Source organism: Phascolarctos cinereus, unplaced genomic scaffold (genome assembly GCF_003287225.1).
Source record: "Phascolarctos cinereus isolate Bilbo 61053 unplaced genomic scaffold, phaCin_HiC Scaffold_3;HRSCAF=262, whole genome shotgun sequence".
Classification (NCBI taxonomy): domain Eukaryota; kingdom Metazoa; phylum Chordata; class Mammalia; order Diprotodontia; family Phascolarctidae; genus Phascolarctos; species Phascolarctos cinereus.
The window spans coordinates 239,505,621-239,529,482 of NW_027555736.1; the positions used below are offsets into that span (position 1 = coordinate 239,505,621).

The window sequence follows — 23,862 nt, forward strand, 5'->3', positions numbered from 1 at the left end:
ATTTGGCATTTCCTTCAATTAACTGCCAAAGCGGTCCATGACACAAAAAGAGATTAAAAACCCTTGCTCTAGAATTCAGAGGTTTCCAAACTTATTTGGCCTATGGCCTCCCTTTTAAAAAATTACTCAGCACCCCCCTGGGGTTAAGTTAGGTTAACCCTTATTTTTATTCAATGTCCTTCAGTTGCACCTGAAGCTACTACTGTCCCCCTCCCTACCCCCTCATCATTTCAGGGTCCCCCATGGGTGCGGTATTGCCCACTTTGAGAACCTATGCAGAGATGCTTATGGTACAAAGAAAGAATGTAGGATCTCGATCACTTAACCTCCTTAGGCCTCAGTTTCCTTATCTTTAAAATTAGGTTGTATTAGATGATCTCTAATGTCCCTTCTCCTTCTAGAAAGTGATCCATAGTATATTTAAGCATTTAATAAATTATTAACTGTTTACTTGATAGAACAGAATAACAGTACCTTAGAATTGCATTAGCAGTCTTTGGATCCATTTCATAGCTGTACAAGAATCCATGCTTCAACATTTCTGAAAAATGGTCATCTAACTTTCATTTAAAAACATACAATAAAGTGGAACCTACCATTTCCTGAGGCAGCCCATTCTGTGTTTGGGGAGCTTTCATTGTTAAGGTTTTCCCTGCATGGACCCTAAATTTGCCTCTCTGTCTTTTGCATATTGCTCCAGCTTCTGCCTTTTGGGGCCAAGGAAAATAAGTTTAATAACAGTTTTACATGATAACCTTTCAAATGTTACTTTAAATTTTCTTGGACGTAATCTTGATTCCCTGATTTCCTTCAAATGATTCTTAGGTGGTGTGATCTCAGAACCTTTATTATCCTAATTGTCTTCTTCTGGATACTTTCCACCTTGATATCCATCCTAAAATGTGGCACCTAGAATTGAATATTGTACTCTAGATGTAGACTGAGAAGAATAGAGAGAGTATAGTGGCACTTTTCACCTACCTCATCTGGATCTGAAGTCTAATATTACTGTAGTTTCTTTTGATTGGCATACCTGTGGCCATGTCTGCTCCTTCTTATATTTCTAAAATTGATTTTATATCCTGAGTGGAGAATTTTTCCTTACTAAATTTTATCTTGTTATAGTTGTCCCAATGTTCCTGTCTCTTGAGAACTTTTTTTTTATCCTGACTGATAGTAAGCAGGTTAGCCATTGCTCCCAGCTTTTTGTCACCTGCAGATTTGATAAATATACTATCTATTCCTATATCTAACTTACTGATAAAAATCCACAGGTCAAGAACAAACCTGAGAAACTTTACGAGCACATTCTTTCCAAGTCGCTATTGACCCATTAATGACTACTTTTTGGGTATAGTCATTTAACTGAATATACGTAAGTGTGCTATCATCTAGCCCACATCTCTTCTTATTTTCACTGAGGGATAGCAGGAAAGACTTTGTCAAATATTTTGCTAAAATCTAGATAAACTGTAAATATAGCATTCCTCTAATCTACCAGTTACCTGTCAAGACAAGGAAGTGAAGTTAGAATATCATGACCTGTTCTTGATGAATCTATGCTGACTCTCTGTGCTCAGGGTTATTTATTCTAAATGCTTTCTAATGCATCTAATCCATCCCTGTAATAATGCGTTCTAGAATTTTGCCATGAATAGAGGTCAGACTCACGGCTTCATAGTTAGCAAATTCTCACTTTTGGTTTGAACACTGACACAACATTCTTTTCCAACCCTGTGGCACCTCTAGAATAGAGCAGTTTTAATTGCTTTTTTTCCTCTGTTGTAAAGGCATTTTCCTCCCTTGGGAGCTCCCTATCCTGGGAAAATTGCAAGTTTAGTTCCTGTGCCCTAACTCTCAAGTATTCTATGGTTCTTATTCTTGTCTTCTCTGCCACATTCTTCAGTCTCCTGACAGATTGATTTCCCTCTCACCATATTCAGATCTATTTATTTTTGGTTTTTATCTTGATATCTTCCATTTTTAAAGACTACTTCATCCTTTATCGCATCTACAGTCATTTATAGGAGGGAGGTCAGCATGTAATTTGAGTATAGATAGTTATTTGGCTATCACATGCTTTATGCTACTCATTCCAAAATTTGTCCTGCCTTCCATAGTTTTTGAAACCATGCTCCTTAAATCCCTTTTTGATCTGTGACTAACTCCTATAGCTTTCTTTCACATGCTGTCTTCAGAACTTGAAGATACAAGTGAAGATTTCACTTGAAGATCTTTCCATTGTGATCCTCTTTGGCATGATTTCAAGTCCCTTACCCAACATGATTACTCTCTACCCATCTTCATCTTGTGAATGGGCTTTTAATAATGTTTCATACAGAACTGAGCACACCATTCTATATGTTATCTTCCAGGACAGAGTATAAGAGAAATTCAAGTCTAATGAATAAAAATAAAGCAATTCTGAAATTACAATTAAATGAAAATTCCACAGTGAATAAAATTTTGATTTACAGAGGTTTTCAGAAATGTTATACTTACAAGGTTCGGTCACATTTAATTCCATCTCTACAAAGAAATTAGTTAAATAGACAAAGAATCTCAGAATTGGTAGGGACCCTAAAAAAATTTTGTCTAACTCATTTTACTTGTAAGGAAATTGAGACTCACAGTGATACTGGATTTTAGCCTATTTTGCCACTAATACACTACAGCTAGCTCCACAACTAATTAATGTAGATAATGAATCCCTGAAGTGGCTATATGTATTCAAGTTTGTACTCTTCAAAGTTATAATTATGTAAAATGTGGAAATTGATTCTAGCCTAATGGAAGTATGCAATGTACATTTGAATAATCCAGCTACTTCAAGGGATTCTTTGTTCCAACCAGTCTGGAATTAGCTGTAAATAAAAACTTAAGCAAATAAATTCGGTGCTCTAGACCTCAGTTTCCCTTGTGTAAAATGAGGGGTTTATTACTGTGTCACCTGAGTTGCTATTGCATCAGTGAACTATGTAGCCTAATGGCCTCTGTAGAAGAGCTTTCACAAGTACAAGTTAGAAGTATCAGACAAAGCTTTGCTGTGGTTTGTTGAAACAAATGGAGTGGAATACTCTCTAAACAAGGCTAAACTGTATTTTGTAAAGTGAAGTACACATTGTGCTGCCAGTGCCTTCTGATTCTGAGTGCAATAAACGATGATTCTGATTGTAGAATTCTGTGACTTAAGTGCTTACTGCCTTAAAAGTCACGTCTCAAATCTTTCTGGTGTGCTTTCAGAGAGTTGATGTTTCTAGACTTGAACTTAAGGGACTAGAGTGTGTCTACAATCAAGGTTTGTTGAATCTCAAAGCCAAGATTAATCTGTCTGAAGTTTTCTATAACTGTTTCGACTCTTAACTAGTGACATAGCTTATTTTATACAAACAACTCTTGTTAGGGAATTTTACTTTATCCCCCTTTCTCTTCATTAAAAATAAAAGCAGCCTTTAGTTTTAAACATTCTTGAGTTGATTTAAATGAAAGTCCCTTCCAAGTATTAGTGCCATAATTTTTCGGGGGATGGGGGTGAGTGGGGAGAGTTGGAGTGAGAACTGAATCTTCTCTCATCTCACCCTTTAGGCTTTTGTAGTCACTTAGCTAATTATACAATCATTTTAAAAAATATTTGTCTTTGTTTACATGTTGAGTTTAGAATTGTGTTATTATAAATGCAACTTGTGCTTATGATTTTTCCTGACCTTCATGTATACTGTTATGAAGTGTAGGCCATTGGTGTATACTATTATAGAAAAAGTGATTTGTCAATTTAAAAGACATCCAAAATATGAATATGGTATTGTCTAACCAAAGAGTTCCTAGAATGGTCTTCTCCTTTGTTTTTCTGCAGAATATCTAGTTAACAAGTTGTTGTATTGATATTTTAATGTTGATGAAGCAGACTTGAAGGGAATATTCAGTTTATAGATCTTCTAGAGCTAGAGGGGACCTTGAAAGTCCATATAGTTCAACCCTTCATTTTATAGATGATGAACTAAGGACCAGAGAGATTAAGTAGCTTGCCCAAAGTTGAAACAGCAGAGCTATGAATCCACATGGGTATTGGGGATTTTTTTCCATAGGCATTATTTCCAGGGTCATCTCTATCTTGTCTTCACAGTCACTGAATTTCAGTGTGGTACAGTGGAAAGAGGACTGAATTTGGAGCCCAGAAAACTGGTTCTGCCACTTAATGTAACCTGTATGACCTTAGGCATTCTCTGGGTCTCAGTTTTCTCATCTGTAAAATGAAGGAGTTAGACTCAGTGGCTTCTCAGCTCTAGATGTATACTTCTGTGACCTTATCGGGCATCAAGTCCCAATCTTCATTTTATAGATAAAGAAATTGAGGCCCAGAGAACAAAGTAACTTGCCCAAGGTCAAATAGGTAGTAAGTTTAAGAGATGGGATTAGGTTCTTTGACTTCAGAACCACTGATTTTTTTAAATCTGTCATGTGATATCCCTTCTAGCTATAAATCAATGATCTGATACCTACTGAACTCTGAACAACTAGTTACATGGAGATGAATTTGTTTAATATCGTAAAGAATAAGTGTTGTGGAGAATTTTTTAGGTTCTCTCTGCATTTCTGTCCTGGGTTATTTTCTCCTTAGTTGGTAACCTTTCCAGGATATTTATAAAAGTTTTCATATATAATAATCGAAAAACATAATCCTGTTAATAACTTCAGATTTCTTATTTTCACTTTCACAAATTCCTTTAGACCTGGGATTTTTAAGCTGGGGCCTATGAACTTTAAAAACTTTGATAACTATATTTCAACAGAATTCGTTTCTTTTTGTAATAATACTAAATATTTAATTTTATGCATTTAAAAACATTATTCTGAGGTTTTACTAGGCTTTGAACTGCCTAAAGTGTTCATGACATAGAAAAGGTTAAGAATCCCTGCTTTAGACTTTGCTATCTAATTTGTTGATATATTGTCATTTGAATTTTGGGAAGAGAAGTGTTGGGGTTTATGATATGGCATACTAAAATAGGTATCTTTTTTTTTTTTTTGGCTGTAACCTCTTGCACTGTACCTATTGCTATCGAGGGTACCACCATCCTTCCAGTTACCTAGGCTTGCAGCAACTTAGGTTTTATCCTCAACTCCTCATGCATTCTCACCCCGCCATAGCCAGTCTGTTGCCAAGGCCTGTCGATTTTACTTTTGTAACATCTCTCACATTTTCCCCATTCCCTTCTGCTACTACCACTACTCTAATACAAACTCTAATCACCTCATACTGAGACTATTGCAATAACCTGCTGATTGGTCTCTCTGGCACAAGTCTCTTCCCATTCTAGTTCCTCCTCCACTCAGCTACCAAAGTGATCTTCCTGAAGTGGAGGTGTGGCCATGTCATTCTCCACGTCCCCTCGATAAATTCCAGTGGCTGGATTCCCTGAATTCTAGTGCCTCCCTCTGTTTATTTTTCTCTAATTTATAACCTGCATATAACTTTTCCATACATAGTTGTTTGCGTGTTGTCCCTCCCATTAGATTGTAAATTCCTTTGAGAACAGGGACTGTCTTTTGCCTTTCTTTGTATCCTTATCACTTAGCACAATGCCTGACACATAGTAGTTGCTTAATAAATGTTTGTTCATATCTCTTGATTCTGTAAAAGAATAAGTCTTTCCTTTATACATTTGTAGCAGTTCCTTGTAGACTGTGAGTGTCATACTTTCATCAGAAATATTTAATGTAAAGATTTCCCCCCTCGCCCCCTAGTTCATGTATCTTTTCTTTTTCTGGACATAGGAAAAAAACATTTTCTTTTTAGAAAAGATTTTATATAATTAAATTTTTATATTTTCTTATTTCCTTTAAGTCAAAGCTGTTTTGAGAATTTTTTTTTCCATCCACAGTTTTGAAAGATATAACGTTCCATTCTCCTAATTAGTTTCTTTAGAGCTGTAATCATTGAACAATTTTGGGCCTAAGGTTGGGGGAGGGGTAAGAGAACCAAAAGGTTGCCCTTTTGGGGATTAATATTTGTTGATAACTTTGATTTTTATAATTCTTTATGTCTCACAGTTAACCTTGAGTTAGCTGCTGTTGTGAATATAATACATAATTTTCTCTGTGTGTGTGTGTGTGTATAAATTTATGCTCAGGTTACATTTATTATAGGAAGTTAGTTAGAAGAAGTGATTTGTGCCTTACCTGTTACCATTCCAAATTTTCTTTTCTTTCCTCAAGTCTCCTTTTGCCATTTCCTTCTCAACTAAAGATCTTGCCTTACTTCACTGAGAAAGTTGAGGTCAGTGGAGTGCTCTCTTCTTTCTACCTCTTCAAGTCGTAACTTGAAATCATTTCACATTCTCTCTTCCTTTTCCCCAGCTTTTGAAAATGAGGTGATCCTTCTCCTTGCCGAGATCAACCTTCCACACATGCTCTTGAGCCTATCCCTTCTTGACATCTCTAGCAGATTACTTTATCAGTCATCTCCCACTCTCTAAACTTCAACCTCTCCTTATTCAGTGGTTTTTTTCCTTACTGCCATCAAATATGCCTGATCCCATCCTTTAAAAATGTTACTAGAACCTGCCGTCTCCTCGAGCCATCATACTTTGTCTCCTGACTTTCTCAATCTCATTGAAAAAGCTATCTACGCTTATTAACTGTACTTACACTCACTCTCCAGTCCCTCAAAATCTGCCTTCCAGCCTCATCACTCAGCTGATGAAACTACTCTTTCCAATTTCATTGGCAAATCTAATAGATGTTTTTCAGTCCTTACTTAGATCCTCTTGTTCTCTCTGCAGTTTTTAACACTGTCTTCTCCTGGATACTCTTTTCCTTCTGGACTTTTGTGATGCTACTCTTGATTTTTACTTATCTGACTTACCCTTTCTCAATCTCATTTGAGGGTTTATTGTCCAGATCATGCTGTATAACTGTGATTATTTCCTTGGCCTCCTTCTTTTCTCTGTCTACATTTTTCCTCTTGGTGATCTCATGAGTCCCTGTAAGGTTTAATTATCGTCTAGCTACACAGGACTTCCAAATATATATCTGGACCCAATCTTTCCATTGAACCTCAGTCCTGTATCACCAAATGTCTGTTGAGTGTCCCAGAGACATCTTAAACTCAGCATGTCTAAAATAGAACTTTTTACCCCAAAACTCATCTTTTTTCCAAACTTCCCTATTTCTGTTGAAGGCACCACCAGTCCTTCAGTCTCCCACATTCATAAATTTTGTATCATCCTTGACTCCTCACTCTTTCCTTACCCCACGTATATAGTCAGTTACCAAATCTTGCAAATCTACGAGATCTGTTCTCTCATTTCTTACATATGACCCCTCCTCTGTATTCACACAGCTACCACTTTAGTTGAGACTGTAAGCACCTTGTGCCCATCTTTGAAATGTCTCCTCATTGGTTTTCCTTCCTCAATCTCTTACCTCTCCGGTCTGTACTATTGTCAGAGTGGTTTTCCTTAAGTGCCTCTTACTGAACCTACTCAATAAATTCCAGTGGCTCCCTACTGCCTGTAGGATAAAATAAAAATTAATCTTCAGCTTTTAGAAACCTTTACAATTTAATTCCATTTTTTCAGCATTATTGGACATTACTCCCCCTCTCCTACTTTGCGATCCAATTACTCTGGTCTTCTCTCTTCTTCATACGTGGCACTCCATCTTCCATCTCTGTTCCTTTGCATTGATTCTATTCCTCATGTCTATAATGCACTCCCCGCTGACGTCTGCCTCAGAGAATCCTTCTCCAGCACCACCACCTACCTGAAATCTTTTCTGATCTGTCAAAATGTCCTCTCTATCATGCTGTCTTATATTTTACTGCTTTGCGTACGTTATTGTTATAGTTTGTGTATACAAACAGTTCTTACTTTATGGTGGACAATTCCAGACCCTTCTGTAGACCTCTACATAAAGCAATTTTTACATAAGGTGAATTTGCCCTCAAAAATGAGGAAGAAGGGAGCCATACTTGGTGGAGAGAAGGGGCAGGCACACTGTTCAGGGACACAGAGGAGGAGACATGTAGGAGCCAGGCTCTGGATTGTTCAGTTTTCATTTTACAGGTTTGTACTAAAACTGTTTACTTTTGGTCTTGAGCAACCTTTGCTTATCTCTGGACTGACAGATCTGTGAGTTGCAGGGCATTTTTTATTCTAAGGTATTTTGATATTCAGTTGGGCTCAATATAGAAATAGTAACATTAGTGTCTCAGAAGTAGGTGCCAACTATGAAACAGTTGGGGGAAAAAAAAGAATACTGAAGTTGAACCATAAAATTAAATGAAGTCTTCTGACATCATTTCCACTTCTATAGATGTTTCTGCCAGTCAGTAAACATTTTCAAAAAGCTGACTATGTTCCAGGCACTATGGTGAGTGCCTGAGGTTCAAAGAAAGGCAAAACACAAGCCCCGCCTTCAAGTAGTGTAGTCAAGTGAGACCTAGCATGTGTTTTCTTTTGGGGGTAAGGGGAGAGAAGGCAGCAGTTTTCTTATCTATAAAATAAGGGAGGGGCTGGACAAGATGAACTCTTATGGTTTCCTAGCCCTAAGTCCTGTGGTCTTTTAGGTTCAGAATTTATGTCAATTCTAAGCTTAAACTTTCTAGAATATTCTCAGCAGATGCAATTTTGTAGCGTGATCCTTTTTTCATGTTAATGTGAAAAACTAATATTTTTTTACTAATCTACTTTATTTTTCTTGCCTTTTTTGCAACATGGCTAATGTGGACATAATGTTTTACATGATTTCACTTGTACAGTTGATATATTGCTTATCTTCTCAGTGGGTGGGGAGGGTCTGGAGGGAGGAAGAGGATTTGGAACTCAATTTTTAAAAAAAAGTATTAAAAAATAAATAATAAATTTTTTGGGAAAAATGGAGGCTGTAAGGTGTGATGGTAGTGACTGTGCTGGCCCCAGAACCAGGTGAGAAGTGCACAGTAGAGGACAAATGTATGCCTTAATTAGTCATTACCTACACCAGAGGGGTGTTTAGAGTATTCAGGAGGACTGGCACTTCTGGTGTGAGGGCTTACCAGCCCCTTTTCCGTGCTGCTCATCTACTTCTGGTGTCCACCTGATTCACCCAGCTCTCACCTGTGGCTCCAAGAAGCTGTAGCATGCACAGTGGCCAAGCCCCAGTAAACTGTCTAAGACAGGCTAACCCATGTTGAAGATAAACCATAGACTTCAAACCTGTTGGTGAGTTAGGAAGATGTCTGTCCCAGGCATGTGAAGATTTCCCCTGGTGGAATGGGCAGATAAGAACAGTTTGTTCTAGTGGCCATGAAAAGTGGCTGAAGCAGGTGCTGTGGAGTTTGGTCAGATATCATCGATGCCAGGGTCACCCATTGCATCCTGGGCCATCACCAGTGGCCTTGACTTTTGTCTTGCCACTGAACTTCGATGACTGTGGAAAAGAGACTAGGCTGATGATTTTATGTAACTCGGCCTCACTTAAATCCAGTTCATGAGCAAGTCAAGCCATAACCACTGTGATGTCATTGGTCCTCATCAAAAATGAAGAACAAACAACAACCTATAGCTGAGATTCAGTATAATAGTTTCATATATGTTACTGTTTTTTAAATAAACTAAAAGATTTTCATTTATCATCGATCTTATAAAATCTCAAATTCCTTTACTAAACAAATGTTTGTTAGTGCTTTGAATGAATGAAGAATCATTTATTAGGCACTGTGCTAAGTGTTGGAGGTACACAAATAGAAAAGTAAGAAAGTTCCTGCCCTTAAGGAGCCCATATTCTTATGGGAGAGGTATTATGTAATATATAAATATAAATGTGTATATTTATCATATATAAAATGTATATACCTAAGGTATACATATTTATATAAATATACACACCTATGTCTGTATTTGTATTTGTATGTATATGTTATAAGCTTAAAATTGAGATGAATTCTGAACCTAAAAGATCACAGGGCTTAGAGCTAGAGGAAACCATAAGAATTAGTCTTGTCCAGCTCCTCCCTCGTTTTATAGATTGTGATAGTAGTCAAGAGGATCAGGAAAGACTTGTATTAAATTGGAAATGAAACTGAGATTTGGAGGAAGATTGAGCCTCTAAGAGGAAGAGTAGAATGGAATTGAAAGATGAAATGTCATGTGTGACCAACAATAAGAAGGCCAGTTTGACTGGACAGTAGAATGTGTGAAAAGTAATGTGTAATAAGTTGGGAGAGGTAGTATTGGAACTATAAATGTTTGAACTGAATTGAATTGAACCTCCCTTGCTCAGGTTTAGAAAGGTACCCTCCTTTTCCTAGTATTTCAGTATTTGAGCAAGTCCATGTTTATCCATTCCATTTAAGATTTTTTTCATTTTGATCATGTCTTTTGCCTTTCAAGACTAAAGAGTTAAAATCCCTTGTCTTTCCTATGCTTTTTAGATTATTTAAAGTACTCAGGATATCCTCTTGTTCATGGGTATCAGAATTGAAAAGGATATTAGAGGATCATCTAGTCAGATTCCTTCATTTTCCATATAAAGAAGTTGAGGCCTTGATATTTGAAAAGATTTTCCTCAGGTCACACAGCCATGTATTAAATTATTCTTGTCCACACTAAAGCTTATCTAGCATTTTTTTTTGATGTTCACTCAGATCTTTGTGAGATCTCCTGCCATGTCATTTTAAGATGTGCATTTCACTACTAGAAATAATTCAATATAATGTTTATGGAAAATTTCTCCAGCTTTCTCTTCCAGTTCTTTTTTTTTTTTTTAGAAATTATTACTACTTTTTACTCTGGCTACTTAGGCAGATCTGGCTCTTAATATTCTCGCTTTTCTCTTGCCTTGTCTCACATCCTCTAACTTTTCATGTTCGTCTTTGTTGTCCTAACATTGAGTTGCCATATTTTTTGGACTTGGGCTCATCAGATATAAAACTGTAGAACCATGTAGGCTTATAGGACCAAAAGAGAACTTAAAGAATCAGCTGATCCAACCTTTCATTTTATGGGGAGGAAGCTGACACCCTGGAAGAGTAAGTGACCGAACCAGTGTCACATGTGACACGCCTAAGAAGCAAGTGCACATTTCTTGCTTCAGAGTCTTGTAGTTGGTTCTAGTTCAGCTCGTACTTAAACCCCAAAAGTTACTCATTTTTTGCTTGAAGAACTCCAGTGTGGGGCTCTACTTCTTGAGGTGACCACTTCCTCTGGGACAATTCTGTTAAGAAATTTTTCTTTATATCTCGCTTAAATTTACCTCTTTGCACCCCCACATACACACAAACAGCTGCCTCCATCAGGTCCTCCTGGTTCTTTCTTATTGCCTCTTCTGTGTCAACCCTTGAAATGCCCTTGAAGATGGCTATGATGTGTCCTTTTTCTTTTCCAGTTTTATGATCCCTAATTCTTTCAATTGATTTTCATATGGCATGAACTTGAAATCCTTTACCATGTTGATTTTACCCTCTTCTGCATTCTCTGCATCCCATCAATGTCTTTTTTCAAATGTTGTACCCAGACTTATATTGGACGTATAGTCTGATGCTCTTTCCAACGTGCTGTATTTCATTCTTAAAGATGATGCTATTTTCAGCTGTAGTAGAACATGGAGACTGTGTGGGCTTGCCAAATGTAATGATGTAATTCACATTTCCTTGCCTAGTCTACCTTATGGCAGATTACTCATTTGCCAAGTGGCAAGCAAAAGAGTTAGGGATGTAGTATTTGACTGAGACGGAATTTTTTCTCAGCATGAAGTTACCTGATCCACCCAGGGACCAAATATGTTACCTTGACCTCATTATCATCACATCCTAGTCTGCAGAACTAATTGGCCCCGATAGTTCTCTATACATGCATCATACGCATCAACTAATGCCTGTGTGCTTTAGTGCTTTTAACATTTTCTCCATCCCATCTTCTTCCACAGTAGCTTCATTGTGTTGTTCTGCCTACCTCTCACCTAACATGTTATCACTCTTGCCTTTAAAACCAAACTCTGAGCACAAGGAAAAAATAATAACAGTGCATATTTACATGGCACTTTGAGTAGAATTCTTTCCTTACAACAAAACTGCAAAGACCTTTTGCTGGGTGTGATTGGATTTAAACCTAGATTCTCTGACTCTAATGCCAGTGTTCTTTCTATTCTACCATTCTGTCCCTGGGGGAAAAGAAGGCAGAGAAGAGGACCTTTTATAAAATCATGGGTCTCAAAGATCTCTTGATAAGTCATCTCACTTAATCTTTCCTGTCTATAAATAGAATCACCTAAGATCATAGGATTTAGTTATGACAATCTTTTCCAGCTCTATCATAGTTCTATAATCCAGTCCCCTCATCTTGCACATGGAGAAACTATGACCCAGGGAGATGAAATGATTTTCCTAGGATCATACAGATAAAGAGAGGAGAGGGAGGATTTGAATCCAAATCGCCAGTTGCAATGCTCTTTCTGTTATGTTATCGCCTAGAGAAGTAGGAGTCAAGTGTTTTAAAATGAAGTTTCACAATTTTTCTTGGTGACACAGTCCTATACAGCTAACCTAAGTCTTTGAAGCTTATTTCTTCTTGCTCACTTCTTAGCAGACAGGGTAATGGATCGCCTTTTTCCATATAATATGCTTTCTGTGCTTTTTACATGGATGCTCAGTGTTTATTGTTTTAGATGTGCCTACTTCTCACTATTTCTTCACACTTAATTATTGCTCTTTTACTTTCTAACTCTTTCACAATTAGAGACTTGAGGTGTAGTGCAAATAATATTTATACATTAAATTACATTTACTCTTTAAAAAAATAAATCAGGACTTGATATGAGAATAGGACGGTATTTTCTGCTTAAAAAATAATGTTTTATTGGTATCTGTCATTTTTATGTCACCTGCATTCCTGACTATATCCTTTGTCCCACTCCTTCCCAGAGAGCCACCCCTTTTAATAAAGAATTTCTAAAAAGTTCTGCAAAACTATCCAACCTACTGAGGAAAGTCTGAATTGTGTGCAGTGTTCCACAGCATAATTCCCCACCTCTGTAAAGAAGAGGGGCAGTGTTTTCCCTTTTCTTTGGTGCCAACACCGGCCACTAAAATTTCGTAGCACTCAATTTTAGTTGTTTTGTTGTTCTATATTGTTTTCCTAGTATTATTTACTTCACTGTGAATCAGCACATATGAATTTTTCATGTATCTGTATTAATAATTATAATATTAATAGTCATGCATTAATAAATAATAGTGGTAGGTAGAATTTATATAGAAATTTAAGGCTTGCAAAGCACTTTACATATTACATCATTTGATTTTCATAACAACTCAGTGATGTAGGTTCTATTATTAATCCTTATTTTATAAATAAGGAAATTGAGGTTGAGAGGTTAAGTGATTAGTCCAGGGTCACATAGCTAGTTAAGTATCTGAGGTAGGATTGAAATTTGGGTTTTCCTGATTCTAAATCTAGTACTCCATCCACTATACAATATTCATTGTTTCTTACAGCACATTTCCATTACATTCATGTATTACAGTTTATTTAATCATTTCATAGTCAGTGGGCATCTGTTTTGTTTCCATTTTTTCCTACCACAAAATGTGTTGCTATAAATATTTTGGTTCTTCTTGTTTCCCTCTCCTTATTTCTCTTGGTGATCTTATCAGCTCCCATGAGTTTCAGATTATCATCTCTATACAGGTGATTCTCAGAGTTATTTATCCAGCCCTAACCAGTCTCCTAAATTCTCATCTTATCACCAACTGCCTCTAGTCCAGTAGACATCTCAAACTCAACATGTCCGAAACAGAACTTAGTTATCTTTCTCTACCCCTTCCCCACCAACTTGACTTACTAATTTTCCTATTACTGTTGAAGGTATCAACATCCTTCCAGGCTCACAGTCTCAGTGCAATATTCTACTTTTCTTTCATCCTCATCCCACATATCCAATCTGTTGCCAAGTCTTGTTTCTATCTTCATATCTCTGGTATACATGCTCTTCTTTCCACTCAGAGCTGCCACCTTAGTTCAGGCTGTCATCACCCGGTACCTGCATTATTGTACTACCTCAAGTCTCTCCCCCCATGCCTATCTATTAATCTACTTGGCTTGCAAAATGATCTTTTTAAAGTACATGTCTAACCATGTCACCCCCACCCCATACTCAAATTCCAGTGGCTCCCTTTTACTTCCAGGATCAAACATAAGATCTTCTATTTGGCTTTTAAAGCCCTTCACAATCTAGCCCCACGTATCTTTCCAGTTTTCTCTCCCCTCCACTTAACTCTACAATCCAGTGATACTGGCCTTCTTGCTGTTCCTCAGACGTGACACAGTCTCTCTCTCTCCACTGCTAGTCCCTTCTCTCTCAGATTATCTTCTCCTTTACTCATATGTATCTTGCACGTACCAATGTGTGTGTGTGTGTGTGTGTGTGTGTGTGTGTGTGTCTTCTTAAAGGCAGGGACTGTGTTTTTGTCTTTTGTTTGTTTTTGTATCTCTGATGCTTAGCACAGTGCTTGGCATATTTATATGTGTGTGTGTGTGTGTGTGTGTGTGTGTATACACACACATCTATTAACTGCTTAATAAATGCTTATTAACTGACCAAGTGGAACCTTTCTTTTTTGAAATTGATCTCCTTAGGGTATATGCCTATAATGGAATCTGTGTTAACTAGTATGAACATTTTAGTCACTCTCTTTCATAATTCCAAATTGCTTTCCAGAATGAGTGAGCAAATCTACAGCTCTACCTGTCTTTCCACAAGCCTTCCAACGTGGAGTACTCTCATCTTTTGTCATTTTTGCTTATTAGTGACTTAGAACATACTTTCAGTGGTTGTTAATAGCTTGCAATTCTTCTGAGAATTGTTTATGCATATCCTTCAACAACTTATCTATTGGGATGGTTTGGGTTCTTTTTTCTTTTTTTTTTTTTCTTAACACCTTTCTTGATGGTGTACCACATTTAGTTGACTTTTTTCACTTCAGCAGTACAAGTCCTCAGGAAGTATTTCCACAGTGGCACCTAGTTTCACTAGGTCATAATGTTACCTCGGAGACCTCACTTTAATGTAGTTTGGATTTTTTGTTTTTATATGTATGATGTGGATTTTTAAAAAATCTTTTTTTAATTTTTAAAAAAATTTGTAAGTATATTGTCATACATGCATTTCAATACCACTTTGCTCCCCTTAAACAAAATGGTAAGAATCTTTCTATGGTTTCTTTTTATGAGCTTGTCTCTTCACTACCTTTAAGAGTTTATCATTCACAAACTTAGAATTTTAACTCCTTCTTTCAGATAATATATATTTAAATAAGACAAATCCTAACATGAACCCCTTTTAACTTCTTTTCCCTGATATCACACTTTTTGTTTTCTGTCTTTAAGAAATCTGTAACAAAATATACTCCTCATTACCCCCAAATCCCAGGGGAAGCATAATTTCCACTAAGTAGTACACAAGGATAAAACATCCTTAGATACCTTTTATACACTTTGAACAACTTGCTTTGAGCTTATTTTTACAAAACATCTCCCAAGTTACTATATAAATCACTGTTACTAGTTTATCCTTGTCTAAATTCTCTCAATATTCCCAAATTTTCCAGTAGAGGAGAAAGAAGATAGGGCCATTAACTAAAATAAATGATATAGTAGAGTATGATGGGAAGACCTTTGGGTCTTAATTCTAGGTCTGCTACTAAGTAGTACAAGCTTTGACAAGCTTCTAAGGAACCAAGGTAGGCAGCATAGCTTGGCATATATACCAATGAATAGTCTGAGTTCAGGTTGTTGGTATTGTTGTTGGGTTCTTGACTACCTGTGTAACCTTGGATCAGTCACTTCACTGCTTTCAGCCTCAGCTTCCAGATAAGAGAGTTAGGGGTTCTTAACCTGGGATATAGGAACTTTTTTTTTCTAATTTTAATTTGAATTAGTTTCCTTTGTATTCTTATGCATTTTGTGTATTTTAAGACATTCTGTGAGGGGATCCATAGGCTTCACTAGATGGTCAAAGGGATTCATTACACACACACAAAGGATAAAAGCCCTTAGACTTGATGATCTTTGAGATCTCTTCTTGCTAAAAGTGCCCATTCTATGGACCTACGTCTCAGAATAAAGGGAATGTTAGCTATTCTAGCCAACATTTTTAAAATGGCATTTTTCTTTTACCATAGTTGTTCTTCTTACTTTTTATGCTCTTTGCCCTTTCTTAGGGGCAAATAACACTGTTGTCTCTCCATTCTTCAATTTTTTAAAACTAATGAAGTCAAGTTAAAGATGAATATCAGGGACAGCCTTGAAAGAAACCAGAAACAGTCATTAAGTGCCTACTGTGTATAGGTACTATACCAGTTCCTAGGGATACATAGATTTACAAAAAGGAAAAAAAAACCCAACAGCCCATGCCTTCAAGGAGTTTGGGGTAGAGAATGACAACATATGTAAGTACAAAATATGTACAGACTAATTTTTAAAAAATGTCTTAGTTTCAGTTAACAGGCATTTATTTTCTCTTCACATTCCCCGTCTCCCCCCATTAAAAAGGAAAAAGAAGAAAAAAGCCCTATAAGAAATTTTTATAGACAAGGAAAGTAAATTCCCATGTTGACCATGTCTTTGTCTTAAAGTGGGTAGTGTGCTTCATCATCTGTCCTCTGGAAGCCACTCCCCCCTTTTTTAAGAAGAACTCTCTTATAAAAGATGTGGTACTTGAACTGAATATTGAAGGAAGTTAGGAATTCTAAAAGGGGAGTGTGAGAATAGAGTGTATTCCAGTCAGGAAAAAAAAATGCTTTTAATGTGTGCTTACCTTGTGCCAGGCACAATGCTCCTAAGTGCTCTGGATACAAAGAAAGGCAAAAATGGTACCAGCCAGAGTTCAAGTTCTAGTGGGGAAGGCAACATGTAAAAAACTAGGTGCATAAAAGATATGTACAGAGTGTATAGAGGGTCATCTCAGAAAGGAAGGCACTGGTAGCTGGGGAAAAACCAGGAAAGGCCTGTTGCAGAAGGTATATTCTATATTGAGTCTTGAAGGAAGTAAAAGAAATTTAACCAGGAAGGTATGAAGAGAGAATATGCCAAGTGTGGGAGACAGCCAGTGCAAAGACTCAGATATGGGATATGGAATTTCATGTTCAAATAACAAGAAGTAGGCTAGTTTGGCTGTGGAATAAAATGTGTGAAGTGAAATAATGTGTAATAAGCCTGGGGAAGGTACTTTAAGAACATCACTTTGGCAGCTGTATGGAGAATGGATTGGAGAGAGGAGAGTCTTTAAACAGGCAGACCAATTAAGAAATCATTGCAGTAGTTAAGATGAAAGACTGTGAAGTACTGAACTAAGGTGGTGGCCACTATCTAAGTGGACAGAAGAGGACAGATGCAACTGATAGGCTAGATGAGAGGTTAGCAGTGAGGGAGGGAGGGAGGCATCTAGGGTAATTTGTGGGCAATTGGAAGTTTGGGGAGGTAACTTTGATGAAAATAGGAAAGTTCAGGAGAGGGGTGGGTTTTAGGGGAAAAGATACCCTAAACATGTTGAATTCAAAATGTCTACAGGACCATCCTTTGGAAATGTCCAGTAAGCAGTTGGTGATGTGGTGCTGGAACTGAGAAGAGAAATTGTATTGGAAATGTAGATTTGGGAGTCATCTACACAGAGGCAGTAATTATACCAATGGGAGCTGATCAGATCACTGAGGAGAATGTAGAGCAGAGGTTCTTAATCTGGGATCCGTGAACTTGCTTTTAAAGATTTCTGATAACTTGTATTTCAACTTAGTTGGCTTCCTTTGTAATCCCATGTTTTATTTTATGCATTTAAAAACATCATCCTGAGAAAGGATTCATAGGCTTCACCAGAATACTGAAGGGTTCCATGATGGGAGGTGGGGGAAGGTTACTCATCCTTACCATAGAAAAAGAAGACTGAGAACAGATCTTTGGGATTCACTTACAGGGGCTGAGGTATCAGTGCTATCCGGCAAAGATGATTGAGGAGTGGCCAGATGGATAAAACAACTTATAGAAAGTAATGTCATTAAACCTAGAGTTGTAAGAGTGAGTATCCAGGAGGCAGAGGGTGGTCAGCTGTATCGAGTGCAGTAGAGAATTCAAGAAGAATTTGGACCAAGAAAGGTCCATTGGATTTGGCAGTTAAGTAACATTGGTAATCTTATCTTTGGAGAGTAATTTCAGTTTGAGAGATGAGGCTGTAAGCCAGATTGCAAGGGGTTTCAAGGTGGAGAGGAAAGAAGGTGGGTGTAATGAATGTTGACAGGTTTTTCTAAGCTTTTGATGAGAAAGAATGAGAATATGAAATACACACACACACATATACAGTAGAATCAAGTTAAGGATAGGCAAGACCAAGGCATGTTTGTTGATGGAGCTAGTGGTAGGGAGATTGAAAATAGGGGAGAGGGGAAGAGTGATTGTAGCAGCAATCTGTTAGAGAAGAGAGGGCAATGGTTCAGCAGAACTACCTCATAATTAAAAGCTGGAGTAAAGGTGAGAATAGAGGATGTTGACAGGGGTTTTTGAGATGTAGAATAGAAGTAATGTCCTCTATTTTTCTCAGTAAATGAAGAAGTATGTTCTTGTGCTGGGAAGAAGCAGTGAAGGGGGTAGTGTGGGAGGCTGGAAGAGGAAAGATTTAGAACAACTGCTATGGGAATGCTATGGTCAATTAAGGAAGCATAAAAAAAGTATTGCCTAGTATTATTAAAAGGGTATGGAAATGGGAAAAGGCATTCACACTTGTCTTTTATGTATTTTACTTCTTCCTCAGCTCTTCCTTTTCCAAAATGTTTTTTGGATTCCAGCTTTTAGAACTATTCTGTTCTTTCATACACTTTTCCTTTCCCCCCCTTGTGAAATTGTCCTTGACCTAGCTAGGCACTACTAGACCTGGGAGATTATAAGTTGGTAGCTTCTGTAGGATCCGGGCATCTTAGCTGATCAGTTAGATGGGAGCCCAACCCTATGTTTTACTGATGAAGAAACTGTAGGGCAGGGCTGACCCTACAGAAGATTGTAGAGTAGATGAAGTTTTGTCTTTGTACCTTCCCAACCTCATTACTATTTATACCTAATTAACATGTAGCATAATTATTATGCATATCATTAAATTGTTGGATTAATTTAAAAGTTATAATTAAAGCTTATCTCTTCATAGTATGAATGTATATGTTACAAGGGTTTTCATAACTTAAAATGAGAAATTGGTGAATTCATATTTTAAAGCACTTTGGGGGGGGAATGAGATAAGGTGAAGCCATATAAATATCTAATTAAAACTGAGTATCAGGGCCAACGCTTAACTTTGGATTAGTGGAGTTCATCACTACTGTCAGAGACTCAGTTTATGGGGCCTAGGCAGAACAGTAGAGAGAGGAGAGGAAAAGCCTCCTTCCAAGAGACGGGAAGCTACTGTTCCCCAGTCATCACCCAGGTTAGGTGAAAGGAAAAGAGAAGAGGCTTCAAGAGAGGAGAACTATGAGTACAGCCTTAATCCTCGCAAAGGAACAATGTTTTTAAGTTGGTAAGATCTGAACAAACCAGTAGAGCTACCATTAAGGAATTTTCTCTATATAATCACATTCAATAAGCTTATCTTCCCCCTTTAAGAACTTTCTCTTTGTTAATTCTTAGCAAACAAAAGTTACAGTTCTTTTTGTCAAATGCTACTGTTTCATTGAAATGTGTCTTTTTCAGCATCTTTGGCATTTTCCTTTTGGTACTTCAGAGGGAACGTTAAGAATCTGTGGTGGTTACGTATAGCACATAAATTAGTAATTTGACCCATCCTTTTAAAAGAAAATTACCATACTACAGTTAGACAATGTCTTGTAACTTTTTACTTGACTGTCTTTTTTCTTGTCAGTAAATGCAGATATTTGTGTGTATGCATACGTGTAACTTTGTGTGTGTGTGTGTGTGTGTGTGTGTGGGTGTGTTTGTGTGTGGGGGGGCTACTTTTGGTTGCTTACAAGGTCTAGCCCAGTTGACATCAGCCTCAAAGTCATACTCTCTCCACCTTGACTAGATGAAATTTGAATACCATAGGAAATTAGCATATTGTTATGCTGTTTAAAATCTTAGATGCAGAGTTTATAACATTGTCCAGTAGTATTCTTACTTGATAGTAGAGGTCTGGAGTTCATATCCCAGTCAGACCTCTGAGGCAGCAAGAAATAGGCAGCATGGTGAAATGGAAAGAATAGTGGACTTAGAGTCAGACCCTAGGTTACAATACCATTAACTAACTTTGTAATCTTGGACAAGTCACTTAACCTACCCACTATTGATTTTCCTCATCTGTGAAATGAGCAAATTGGACTAATTTGATCTCCATATCTAGTAATCTGTGAATTTGGTGCTAATTTCCTATGCTTTGAATGCTTCCCATCTCCTCCCCTAATCATGATTAGTTAGAACCACTTCTGTAAAGCCATACACATCTCTCCTTTCTCCTTCTTTAATCTTGCGGGTTCAAACAAGGAGCCTGGTAGTTTTATAATATAAAAAAAAACACAAGGCCTCAGTCAGTTTTAAAAGTTTCTTTGCAAGAGCTGTTACTTAAAATCAAACTGTTGGGTGATTATTTTGTTTGTAAGAGCAGTTATTGGTTAGATATCTTAACTGTATTTTCTCTTCTTCCTCAGAACTAAAGCATCGAGACATAATGGGGGCATTTTTAGACAAGCCAAAGATGGAAAAGCATAATGCCCAAGGGCAAGGTAATGGGCTACGTTATGGGCTAAGCAGTATGCAAGGTTGGCGAGTTGAAATGGAAGATGCACATACAGCTGTGATTGGTTTGCCAAGTGGACTTGATGGATGGTCATTCTTTGCTGTGTATGATGGGCATGCTGGTTCCCAGGTTGCCAAATACTGCTGTGAGCATTTGTTAGATCACATCACAAATAACCAGGATTTTAAAGGATCTGAAGGACCGCCTTCTGTGGAAAATGTCAAGAATGGAATCAGAACAGGTTTTCTGCAGATTGATGAACATATGAGAATAATATCAGAGAAGAAACATGGTGCAGACCGAAGTGGGTCAACAGCAGTGGGTGTCCTGATTTCTCCCCAACATACATATTTCATCAACTGTGGAGACTCAAGAGGTTTACTTTGTAGGAACAGGAAAGTTCATTTCTTCACACAAGATCACAAACCAAGTAATCCTTTGGAAAAAGAACGTATTCAGAATGCAGGTGGTTCTGTTATGATTCAGCGTGTGAATGGCTCTCTTGCTGTATCTAGGGCGCTTGGAGACTTTGATTACAAATGTGTCCATGGTAAAGGTCCTACAGAGCAGCTTGTCTCACCAGAGCCAGAAGTCTATGAAATTGAAAGATCAGAAAAAGATGATCAGTTCATCATCCTCGCATGTGATGGTATCTGGGATGTTATGGGAAATGAAGAGCTCTGTGATTTTGTAAGATCCAGACTTGAAATCACTGATGACCTTGAGAGAGTGTGCAATGAAGTAGTGGACACCTGCTTATATAAGGTAGCTAGATTTTTAAAAATAGAGAAGCTGTTTCATGTTATCTTAGTTACAACACTTTGTTTCAGTTTAGAATCCATGGCTCTCAGAAATTGTTTTTAGCACACTTTGGGACAATTATCACCAACTGTTAATATTTTTATTTCAGAACAGTGTCAATAGAAAAAAAAAGTTTAGAACTATAATTTTCAGCAGTTCTTAATAACTATACTTACTTAGGCTTTTTAATCATATGTAAAAGCTTTCATGTAGCAAATAAACCCTGTGATTTGTTACCAGTATTTTAGTAGGTAGTCTCAGGTAAAAGAATTATGACTGGCCAAGTTACATTAATACTTATTAAAAGCAGAGACTAAACTTGAGTAAATGAAAAAGAAAAGCATTTTTACTTTTTCACTTTATTTTGTCATCTTGATATCCTTATGTTGTCATAATAAAATTATTTCAGACTTCTTAGTTGGATTTTGTAAGTATCAATGGTTTTTACTAGTGATTTTGCAGATATTACTTTTAAAGTACAGATTTTACAAAGCTATTCTAATATGGTATGGGATTTTCTTTTGTCATACAAAAGCAAATCACTAGAATTTTTTTTGAAATATTAACATAGGAACAGTGTGGTGTAATGGTTAGAGGACTGGCCTTGGAGTTAGGAAGATTTTGGTTCAAGTCTTCCCTCTGAAATATACTGACTCTGTGACCCTGGACAAGCCACTAATTTCTCAGTGCACAGGGGCAACTCTTCAAGATCGTACATAGAGTTTCATCACCTGGAGGAAGTTCCCTATTTCAATGAAATCACAGATCCAGACAAATGAAATACACACACTGCTTGCTCTAATTGATCTTAGCTTTAAAATACTTAATCTCTCTAGGTCTCAGTATCCTTGTCTATTCTATTTAGAAACTAGTCAATATATAAATTACCATATTCCCCACGTCTTGAAGTATTTTCAAGGGTATTCTGCCTAAAATAACAAACATTCACCTATTAAGAGCCATTTTTCACACGTAACAAAATTGAATACTTTTATTTTAAAATTTTAAAAATAATGATAGTTGTGGTGAGGAAGTCTCATTAAAAAGTCATAAATGCATTTTTCAGTTTTTAGTTTCTGTCATGAAATTTTTAGCCTCTGTATTTTGTAAAGTTGTTTACAACTTTCAACAGACTTATAGTAACATTTATGTGTGAACAAAAAAAGATCTTCATGTTTATATATGAATCCATATCAAGTCTCGTTATAAGGAATGCTAATAAGCTAAGTTCTTTTCTGATAATAGAATTTTCTTGAATTGGAGTGTGAAATTTTCTTTAATCAGCTATTGTTTACAGTAAGTAAGCCATAAGTAGGAACTTAGAAATATTTTTGTGTTATAAAAATTTTTAAATGACTAGTTTTAATGGGACTTAATCTGTAATGCTTTTTGCCATGTCTCAGGGTGCTTTTGAGGGGGGAGAAAGATTACTAATGAATACAAAGAATAATTAGCTTTCTTTGTTTTGAATATAATTACATTGACATAGTAGTAAAGTTTTATAGGATTGTGAAAAGGTTACAAAGGAGGGAGGGTGGGAAGGAAACCAGAATATTTTCTTAAACTCTTTTCTCTCCCAGGGAAGTCGAGACAACATGAGTGTGATATTGATCTGTTTTCCAAGTGCACCAAAAGTATCACCAGAAGCAGTGAAGAAAGAGGCAGAGTTGGACAAGTACCTGGAAAGCAAAGTAGAAGGTGGATCATTTAAAAAAAAATAAGTAACTTTATTAGAGAGAAACCCTACAACAATGAACCTTTCCACACATTAGCTTTTAATTAAACCTTTAAGTGCTGTTGATGTCTAGTATACATCAGTGGGACAAAGCACTTAATGTAGTAGCCATTTAGATGTATGCTATATGTCCTTCTAAAGTAATGCTAATAATGAGACTACAGCAGCTGTGACCCTGGAAATTGTTTAGGATGCTTTTTTTTTTCCCCGTTGAGGCTAAAGATGTAAACATTTCAGAGTTCCTTGTGAATTCACTGGCAGGAATAACTTTATTAGTACAATCTGATTTTTGGCATAAGTTAAATAAAAAGCAGTAGGTGAATTATGAAGATGGTAATTTAAATGCCATTTTTCTGTGAAAAGCTATGTACATTAATACATTTGGGTCAACTAAGGCTGTTTCTTTAAAAAATAACTTAAGAGTCATAGTTTTGTTACTAAAACTCCAGTTAACCTGCAAGTGCCACTATATTTTAAAATATATCTGTTTCTATTTCAAACTGTATTTCAGGGTTTCGTAGCAAAACCCATAAACTGCCTGATTTTAGATATATTGGGTCTCTACCTGGCAGTAAGATAAGTGT

General features: G+C 36.9%; 1 protein-coding gene across 4 annotated transcripts in view; it reads left to right on the plus strand.

Annotated features, from left to right (window-relative positions):
* Positions 1 to 23,862, plus strand: part of PPM1A (protein phosphatase, Mg2+/Mn2+ dependent 1A) — a 59,350-nt gene that overhangs the window by 21,799 nt on the left and 13,689 nt on the right. For all 4 annotated transcript variants that reach the window (XR_002324499.2, XM_078151518.1, XM_020986487.2 and 1 more), the window contains exons 2-3: positions 20,654 to 21,507; positions 23,124 to 23,241. Coding sequence is in view for 3 of the 4 variants with exons in the window: in XM_078151518.1 (XP_078007644.1) it covers positions 20,674 to 21,507; positions 23,124 to 23,241 (952 nt within the window). In the remaining variant the exon portion in view is untranslated. The remainder of the gene's footprint in view (positions 1 to 20,653; positions 21,508 to 23,123; positions 23,242 to 23,862) is intronic.